General features: G+C 37.7%; 1 protein-coding gene across 5 annotated transcripts in view; it reads right to left on the minus strand.

Moving 5' to 3' along the window:
- Positions 1 to 10,045, minus strand: part of Tgds (TDP-glucose 4,6-dehydratase) — a 19,061-nt gene that overhangs the window by 2,468 nt on the left and 6,548 nt on the right. For 3 of the 5 annotated variants that reach the window (XR_004516104.1, XM_010630682.2, XM_033760934.1), the window contains exons 5-10: positions 8,532 to 8,674; positions 4,668 to 4,766; positions 3,534 to 3,593; positions 2,214 to 2,257; positions 1,442 to 1,607; positions 621 to 679 (exon numbers count right to left, since the gene is read on the minus strand). Coding sequence is in view for 2 of the 5 variants with exons in the window: in XM_010630682.2 (XP_010628984.1) it covers positions 621 to 679; positions 1,442 to 1,607; positions 2,214 to 2,257; positions 3,534 to 3,593; positions 4,668 to 4,766; positions 8,532 to 8,674 (571 nt within the window). In the remaining 3 variants the exon portion in view is untranslated. Of the gene's footprint in view, positions 1 to 620; positions 680 to 1,441; positions 1,608 to 2,213; positions 2,258 to 3,533; positions 4,431 to 4,667; positions 4,767 to 8,531; positions 8,675 to 10,045 lie in introns of those variants that run through there. The other 2 variants (XR_002025568.1, XR_002025567.1) reach the window with 2 other exon arrangements.

Below are 10,045 nucleotides of genomic sequence, written 5' to 3' on the forward strand. Positions count from 1 at the left end.
AAAAAAAAAAAAAAAAAAAAAACAAATCATGATTTTTTTCAGTACCCCAAATACTTAAATCTCTCTGTGGTTTATCCTTTTTAAAAATTTATTTCAGCCACAGTGGTATAAGTCTAGTACTGGCACACATAGGGAACTCGATAAATGTTTGATGAATAAAGAAGTAAATACAGGGCCGGGGATTTAGCTCAGTGGTTCTGGTGACTACCACGCAAGCACAAGGACCCGAGTTCGATCCCCGGTACCAAAAAAAAAGAAAAGAAGTAAATACATATAAATACATGTAACTTACAGCTCAAGTGCCAGGCCCTGGGCTAGATAATTTATATACGTTATAATTAAACCTCAACATACTTTTATAAGCAAGATATTATTATCATCACCCCTATTTCACAATGGAGACACTGCATACTTAGAAAGGGTCAATAACTTTCTTTATGTCATACAACTAGTAACAGTGTTATACTTAAATTGCACAACATTTATAATTAGGAAAACAAATATTTTACCAGAGAATTCAAAAGAGATAAACTAGTTTCCAGTCAGGTCTATATAATTTATAATTTTTTAAGTATCTAAGATTTCACAACCTTCCCCCAATGTTTTAACTTGTTACTCACCTATCATTAACATAATCAACCCAATTTTCCATTTCAGACTCTGAATTGGTCTCTTTGATCTGTCAAGATAGAGGTTTTTTGAGTCAAATTAAAAAATAAGACTAGAGGATAACAACAGTACCTAATAAGCGATTTAAAAAGACATAGTAGACAACTGTCTCAAAGCAGGGGAAACAGCAAAAACACTGTCATTTACAATCTACATTCCATTTGAAGCTCAAAAACAATATACACTTTATATAAACTATAAGGGTTTCCTGACTTTTGGTTACTACTCAGATCCCCTTTCTATTAACCTTAAATCTGTAACTGAGATTCCCTAAAACATATGTATGTTCATAATTATTTTATTTAGCATTGTTCTTTAATTGTAGGACATACGATGTTGTATGCGTGAAGCCGAGGTGTCTTACAACTAGAGTACATACCAGTGGTGGCAAACATATAGCACATGTATTCTTTTTTCTTTGAAGACTAAAGATGTTAGTGTACGAGTTGTTTTTTCTAAACTAAAACCTCAGTGCTCAGTTTTAATTGCAGTGTTGGCACCCTGCGATAAATAAGTGGGTTAGGGCTGCAGCTTAGACACTCATCTCCAAAAGGCTTGCCATCACTGGTATATACGGGTTTTTTGTTTTGTTTTGTTTTCCTAAAAAGCTGTTACCAAAGTAGTGATATAACTTCAAATGACACATATAATGCACATAATTATGAATTTCATTTTTGTTCTCTTTTAAACTAAATGGTAAACTACTAATACTGTCACTTAATTCACATTTACACAATGGTGTAAATACTACCTTTTACAACAGATACATTACCAGTTGTATTAGTTCTTTGGCAAGCTGGACAACTGACATTTCAAAATTGGTTCCGATGTTATAAATTTCACCTGGTTTTCCTTTTTTGAGGACAGTGAGAAATGCTTCTACGACGTCAGTAGCATAAAGGAAATTTCTTCTTTGAAGCCCTGATCCATGAATGCAGCTAAATAGATTAAATGAAATGGAATCATGAAGTGTACAAAAGCTCTGCCACACCAAAATAAATGAATGCCTGGGTACAATTCCAGAGAAGGCAGTTCCCACAGGGAGTCTAGAAATCTTTTATTGAAAGCACAAATTCTCACAGCTTTTCTTAATGTTATTCATAGTTCTTAAATGATGTCCAAACCTCCTACAGATACTCAATAAGACAGTGGCAAACACAAATCCCTGAGAAATATTTACTTATTAACTTTATACCATAAATTCACTTTGAAGAAATATCTGGTTTTATGAATTAAATTTATCCTTTGAAAAAGTGAAGTTATAGAAAGATGAAGGTAAATTACATATAAAACTTTAATACTATTCCTTAAAGTTCCTTGATGGATCGTTGAAGAATTGAAATTATCTTAGTAAATTATAAAGATAAATTTCAGATTATAATGACTCAAAAATGATTACATGGAGAAGGGATTTTTTAATTTGGTGAGACATTCAAGTGAATGTCTTCCAACACTAAGACTTCACGATTTTCAAGGGAGACTATTATCAAACACTATCAATATACCAGAAAAGCATAGGGATACAAAGGTCAATAATAACATACCATTTCCTGTTGTGTTGTAGTAAAGATATAAATTTTGGAATAACCTAAAAGAATATTTGAATATCATTTCAGAACTTTGGAAATTCACTCATTAATATGAATCAACTCATTAAGATTAAAAATTATAATTAAGAAGTATATATGGATAAATTCTAATTCTTCTTACCAGGAATTCATAAAGAAACACTTCAAAATAGTTTGTTAGTTCATAAAAGCCAGTAACTTGAACATAAAAGGACATACACAGTGGGAAAATGAAAAGAAATTCCGCATGGACAGTCTTCACAAAGCTCACGTCAGTGTTGATTTCCTAAGGGCAGGAACCATGCTTTACTTATCACTTTATATATAAATACCCACTCAAAAAGTGCTTGTGGAATTTATAAAAGTCAATCCCACTGCTCTTGGATTCAAAGAAAACTTATGTTAAACAGGGCAAGTAAGAAATTACTAAATTTATATTAAACCTGCTAAGGCTATTTCAGAAACGAAGCAATGTAAATATTCACACCACACACCATCTATGTACAATCCTTTCCTTTGGGCAAACAGATGAAAGCAAATATCTAGAAAATGAGAAAATCCAGTCTCCAAATTTAGGCAGAGCAAGTAACAGTTATTAAAATCCAGCTTAATGATACATAACCAGGTGCATTTTCAGCCATTTAGCTGTATTTCTTTATTCACTACCTGTATTACTTTGTGGAAGGCATTCAGGCCCACAACAATAAAGATGTATTAGGGCATTTAACAAGCTGACATTAAGACACACTTACATCCTACCTTCCCGCATCACTACCTAACTAGTTCTCACGTCAGGTAACTCTGCACCCTGACACACTGGTCTGCCTGCATGTTAAGAGTCTACACTGCAGTGCAGCTGCAGTGGTGAATACTCTGGTGCTTTGGAGGCCTAAAAGGCTCAAACATTTGCACACATAGCTTCCCACTGGATTCTTTCAAAATCCTTTCTAAGTGAAAATTTTCATTATTTTCCAATTTAAAGACAAGTTCAAAGTCATGTCACCTGGCAGGCATCACGGTGTGCTTCAACTCAAGTCTTTAAACTCTGATGAGGTTTGCATGTGACCTCCACCAAACACATAATTCCATATAATTACAACATCAATTTCTTTACACAAATAACTGATGAGAGATTTTTTTTTTTTTTTGTACTGGGAATTGAACTCGGTTCCTTATACTTGAGAGGCAGGCGGCAGAACCACAGAGCTAAATCCCAAGCCCTAGAGATTATTATTAAAAAATGGCAAGTTACAATCACTAAAAAAAAGGCTCTACAAATTTAGAAGTAAAATTTACCTTTTCTGGGTACTGATGTGGCCCATACACATTGCTGCTTCTTGTGATGACAACTGGAAACTTAGAGAGTATGCAACATTAAGGTAATGTAATACTTCAACGATAATGATTTTGTTAAGAATACACAGTTTTAAAATATAGGTACCCTTGGCTAAATAATTCCACACATCTAAGGACAGAGTGAAAAGACTTTTTGTATGCAAGGTTCCTAAAGACAGGAGGGGTTAGGGTTCAGATAAAGGCAGAGGGTAAAGGAAGAAAAGGACCATTTTCTTTACTGAAGAAGGGGGAGGATGAATACATATGGAGGCAGATCTCCAAATCTGTCAGCAGAATGATGAAGACCTTTCCTCCTGCTCATTTCAAGACCACCTCTAGAACTCTTAAGTTTGACTAGAAGGTCAACTTCAGGGCCGGGAATTTACCTTAGTGGTTCCACTGCCTGTGTCGCAAGCACAAGGTCCTGAGTTCGATCCCCAGTACGCGCCCCCCAAAAAAAGGTCAACTTCAAACTGAATATCTCTGTTTTCAGAGAGTTATACTATAGAGTTTTAGAGTTTTCACTATCAGAACCAGCCCCACAGGATCATAAAAGGCAAAGAATAGTGAGGAATTCCTTGGCTTGCCTTTCTGACTCAGTCCCCAATAACTCACAACGATCAGTGGGAAATCGAATGTCAGGGACTCGAGTAGACTCCTGCTGGGTAAGGGTTGTGCAGTGTCACCGCCACTGCCACTGGGGACCAGCCTACCTCCCAGTCCTGAGGAGCCGAGAGAGCCCATCATCCATATGCAGAGAGAAGCACATGGCAGGAAAGGGAGATCCTCCCTCTGTCTTCCTCCAGTCGGGGGGTTCCAACAGGGCTTTCCGCTATAACTACAATATTCTACCCATTTCTGTTAATGGGAAAATATATATGTGTTCCAATATTTTTTTCAGTGATAAATTGGATAATAATTTAAAATTCTTGTTGTACACACAATGTAATAAATCAATATTTAAAATGTATCAATATTTAAGTTTTCTTAAGCTCTGTCTTTTATCTGAAAAATGAAATGCTACTAAAGCTGACTTGGAATTTTGGCATGTAAGTCCAAAGTAAAGTGTTTCAAGTTTCTGAAATTGGTTCGTACCTTGTATCGTTCCCAGTAAGATTGCACAAAACATTCAGCAGCTGCTTTAGATGATGCATAAGGATTTGTAGGCTGTTTGGGGGATGATTCATCGAACTCCTAATTGTAGAAAGATATATTTAAAAAGTACTGTAACATTTTCTAAGTAGAAACCATATTATGAATTGAAATGTCAACACTACATTTAAAAAAACCATTACCAGAACTGTGTGTTTATCTGGGATTCTTCCAATTGCCCATACTAATTTCTTTAGTGCTCACAAAAACCCCATAAGGCAGAGAGACAGAAAAGCAAACATAAGGACCTGAGACAGGAATGCAGCCAAAGGCACTGCAGGAAGGCTGGTGTGCAGGAAGAGAAATGGGAGATAAGGTCAGAGTTGGTAAAGGCCGGGACACATGGAACAGTGACAGCCACTGTAAAAACAGTGGCAGGTTTGGAGAAACGTAATAGAACACTTTCATTTTAAAAATCACTTGGGCTGCTGTGCCAGACCAGGTATTGAGGGGAAAGGGTATAAGAAGGAAGAAGTTTACCTGATACAAATAGCAAAGAGTTGAAAACGGTTGCTTCTTAGAAGCAGGATGGGGGAACTGAAATGTAATCAGGGTCTGCTTTTTCTTATTAGAAGCCTTTTTAAACTTTTTTTTTTCAGTATGTATGTTTAAGCAAAATTTTAAAATTATTAAAAATAAAAGAAAACAAACTGAGCTCCCTGAAAACACTAAGAAAAATATAGCTTTCTGCCCAGGAATGCCACCGAGGAATCACCAATCAACGTCCCATTGCCCACTGCCTTCATTTCTAATCCAGTCTTTCAGCAAGAGCCCAAATAGCTGTGAAAGGGCTTCACTGGAGAGCTGAGCTTTGCAAGAATAGGTGGGAGCCTGGGAGCCATCTGGAGCTGTGGGAAGCACTCACAGACTGTGTGGAAACGAGGAACCAAAACACTAGTGCTCGGGTGCTTTGAGTTTGTCGCTTAGGCCACAGAGGGGAATGTGCATGCAGCCACAAGAGCAAGGAGACACAAGGAGGACAGAAGGGCTCAGGAACCATAGGAAGTTGTCTCGAGGGAAGACTCTCCAAGACCAGATACCCACTTAGGCATGGAAAGATAACTGCTGGCAACATTAAAGAAGACACCAAAAAACATCAGCTAAGAGATGATTCTGAACATGTGGAAAACTGATGTGACTGAAATCACCACTGACTGAGGCAGTGGCAAAAAGAGGGGCTTTGCTTGGCCAGGAATTTAGCTCAGTGGTTCCGCCATCTGCCTTGCAAACACAAGGTCCTGAGTTCGAAACCTGGTACCAAAAAAAAAAAAAAAAGAGGGGCTTTGCTTTTATAACCTTGACTCTGGGTAGTGCTGGCACTCAGAACCACCATCCTGTGGGAGGCCACACTGGGAGGCAAGGGAAGCCTTGTCAGAGCGAGGGATGGCTCGGGCTTCATCAGGCCACAGAGGTCAGGGTGGTTCTAAAACTGACGGAGGCTGTGGAGGTAGTCTGGGTGGCAGTAACAACTCTGAATATGGAATAAATTTCAGTGTTCTTGGTGGCTTTGGTGGCAGTCATGGTGGACATGGAGGCAGTGGGGATTGGTACTGGATCTGGTAAAGATAGAAGCAATTGGAGGTGATGAAAGCTACAATTATTTTTATAACAATCAATCTTCAAACTTTAGACTTCTAAGAAGAGGAACTGGAGGCAGAAGCTGTGGCCCCTATGGTGGTGAAGGCCAATACTTTGATGAACCATGAAACCAAGGGGACGATGGCAGTTCCAGCAGCTACAGCAGCTACTTCAGTTTTAACACTGCCAGGAAGCAAAGCTGGGAAAGAGTCAGAGAAGTGACTGGGAAGCTGCAGGTTACAATGGCGGCCTAAGTGACAAACTTAAAGCCTCTGTGCACTGGTGTTTGGGTTGTTTTCACACAGCCCGAGTAGTCCCCGTAGCTCTGAAATGGCTCCTCGGCTCCCACCCATTGTCCGCAATGTTGCTGTGTGTAAGGCAAAAAACTGAAGGACGATATTTGTGACTAACTGTATATGGGTCATCTTAAGTTTCTGTTTTCCAGAAAGGGTAAAGCATTACGGCACAGGGTTTTAATGTAGATTTTTGTGTTTTGCGACCATGCTGTTGATTGCTAACTATAACAGCTTAATCATGATGCTGAGTTACTGTGTGTTTTTAAAATGTGCTGCTTAAACGTTCCCCGGTGGTGTGAAGAATTCCTTCAGGGTGACAATCAGGCTCCACTTGACATTTAGTTCCAGTTCATCTGGAAGAAGAAGGCACACTCCAGAAATCTTAGTGTCACTGAACTGGCAGTTACTGCTGGGATATTCTGAAGTTCAGCACCAAAAGAAAGGGCCAAGCAAAACCATAGAATTTAGTTATAAAAATGACTGCTGGGCGCCGGGGATTTAGCTCAGCAGTTTGGTGGCCTGCCTTGCAAGCGCAAAGACCTGAGTTCAATCCCCGGTACCCAAAAAAAAAATGACTGCTGGTACATCCTATGCAGTATCTGTAACCTGAATGACGATGTGAATGAAGCTTGTACATCATCCATCATCGTGTATGTATGATTGACAAATGATTTACCTCTCTTCAGTGTAATGGCAACTGCAGTTCTGGGCCTGGATATTTACGTCTGCCCTACCCACTGCTAACAGTGCTGAATGCTTCTATCACAGTGCAAGGTCAAAGCTCTACCAGAGTACTGAGACCAGCTGCTGGGTAATGGCACCTGCAAGTCCGCAGAGTGGAAATGTCTGAGGGAACGTTTTAAAAATAACAGGTACCAGTAAAAATTTTAGTTAACATAAAAACAGGCTCACAGGAGGGTTGAGGGGGTGAAGGGAGGGCAGGGGTAAGGGGAAAAAGTGAGCACCAAGATCTGTCATGTAAGGGTACAAGATCCCAATGATGAATGTAACTGTATTGTGTACTTAAAATGTACCAATAAACTCAATGAAAAAAAACAGGCTTACATTAAGGGAAAACTGTACTTTCATTGTGCCATGATTAGCTGGCTCTTTAAAGGTTTACAGGTCAACCACAGTGGTTATGTGGAGATTAACACTATACTAATATGAGCAACCACATTCTTGTCTTTATAAAGTCACATTACCTGAAGTTTTCTTTTAAATATGACACAAGATCAGACAACTATCCTCAAGTGTTAGCTGTATAAAAAATAACCTTTAGCTGTTAATAACCACTAACAGTTACTATCCAATACTTACTAGCTATACACAGGTTCTTTTGCGCCTTCCCTTTAGTACCCTCTTAATTTCAGTGCCACTGTACCTAGTAGCATAGATACTTACCAATAAATCTATGTGTTCAAAAAAATAAAAGAAAAATACAGACTGGAGGATGGAGTCATCTCTTTGTGTAAAAAGTATAATATTTGGGAAAAAAAGTTAAAGTATAGATTTAAAGTATAGATTCTAGTTTCTACAATAATTTCACACTTACTCCTTGACATTTGAAGGAATGGAACATGATTTTCTGGCTGGAGAGACAGGTGAGCAGGAGTATGCTGTAGCCTAGTGTGCCTATGCTTTGGTCTGTAAGAATGACATTCATCCTGTCTGCGAGACTGAGACAAAAAGTAAGATTTGTTTTCGTCTTCCAAAGCAGCCAAATTATGGACACATCTTTACCAAGACTAGACTGTTCCCCACTTGGGGCAGCATCCTTTGCTTTGAAAAGAAGAAACAGTGAAATAACATTCTGGAGAGTGCCGCAAGTATGTAGAATTAGAGTACGAGAAAAGCCTAGCATAGGTTTAATGAGACAGATTTGTATCCTGAAACCTAATAAATAGATGGAATTCATATTTTCTAAGCTTACCTTATCAAGACTGCCCCCATAGACTTCATCTGTGCTGACATAAATAAATTTCTCCACTCTGGCTTCATGAGCAGCACTTACCAAAACATGAGTGCCATAAACGTTAACATATGTAAACTCAAAGGCATGGACAAATGAAAGATCTAGGAAAAGAGAAAAAAGCTAAAACAATTCCACCTAAGAGACAAAGCAAATGTGAAACAATGGACTCAAGTTTCTAAAATCGTACTATTTACTTACTTTCATTCACAATTGCAATGCTATGAGAAATAACGCACACAGGAATTGATACTTATGATTTCTATAAACCTACATCACATAGCACAGGTAAGGTTCTTAGACCCTACAAAACTACTGGTGCTAAATTTATCTTATAAAAAGAAGAAAATACAAAATGTTACAGGTAAATCTTTTCAAATTTTAAAAAAATATAAACTTACAATTTCTGGTATTTTAGGGTTATATTTTTCAGATCCATTTGTTATTGATAAAAACAACAAAAGCTGGACAAATAACTTGAGAATAAATCCATTGTAAAAGAATTGAACCTTTATAGTCCGATATTAAGGGGACTTGCCTATGACATATAATCCAGAATTAGGCAATAAGGGAAGAGGCTGATAAAATACAAACATTTTTGCATGGTTAAAAGAACTAAAAACAGGACTGGGGATTTAGCTCAGTGGCACCACACTTGCCTTGCAAGCGCAAGGTTGTGAGTCTGATCCCCAAAGCAAACAAATAAACAAACAAAAATAACTAAAAACAAAATCATCTAACATGTATGACTACTACTGTACAAAATAGTAATACTGACTATCAAAATTACAGACTACTCACTAATACAAGATATTTTAAATAGTCACAATACAAAATTGCCTATACAAAATGACTATACAAAAAAAATGATACCTAAAGGGATGGAAAAACAAAATAAAACAAGATAAACTTAAAATTTTTGATAAAAAAAAACCCTTGGGAATAAATAAATGGAGCTGCAGTGCATTACTTGGGAGGAGAACAATGGATCTGAAAGTTTTATTTTAATAAGCTAATTGTGCATGTATAGTTTCCTAGATAACCACTTAAAGAACACAAACAGAATATATATCTTCCAAACTAGCAGAAGGAAAAACAAAAAGTTTCTCAGTTAAGTCCTCAGAAAAACCAAGTAAGAGGGTAAACAGCAAAAGTGATCAGAACAGATTAAAAAGCAAAAACTCCAAATGTATGTGGTTTATAAGAAATGCATAAAGTTAGAAGGGAGGGCAGAGACGAGGGGAAAAAATGAGAACCAAGACTTGTCATGTAGAGGTACAAGATCCCAATGATGAATGTAACTGTACTGTATCCCTAAAATGTACCAATAAACTCAATTAAAGCTGAAAAAAAAAAGAAATGCATAAATCTACAGAAAGGTTGGAAATTAAAATATGGAGCCAGCCAGGGATTTAGCTCAGTGGCACTGTGCCTGCCTCACAAGCGCAAGGTCCTGAGTTTGATCCCTGGTACCA

This window comes from Fukomys damarensis, unplaced genomic scaffold, assembly GCF_012274545.1.
Source record: "Fukomys damarensis isolate Sample0158 unplaced genomic scaffold, DMR_v1.0_HiC HiC_scaffold_6, whole genome shotgun sequence".
Classification (NCBI taxonomy): Eukaryota; Metazoa; Chordata; class Mammalia; order Rodentia; family Bathyergidae; genus Fukomys; species Fukomys damarensis.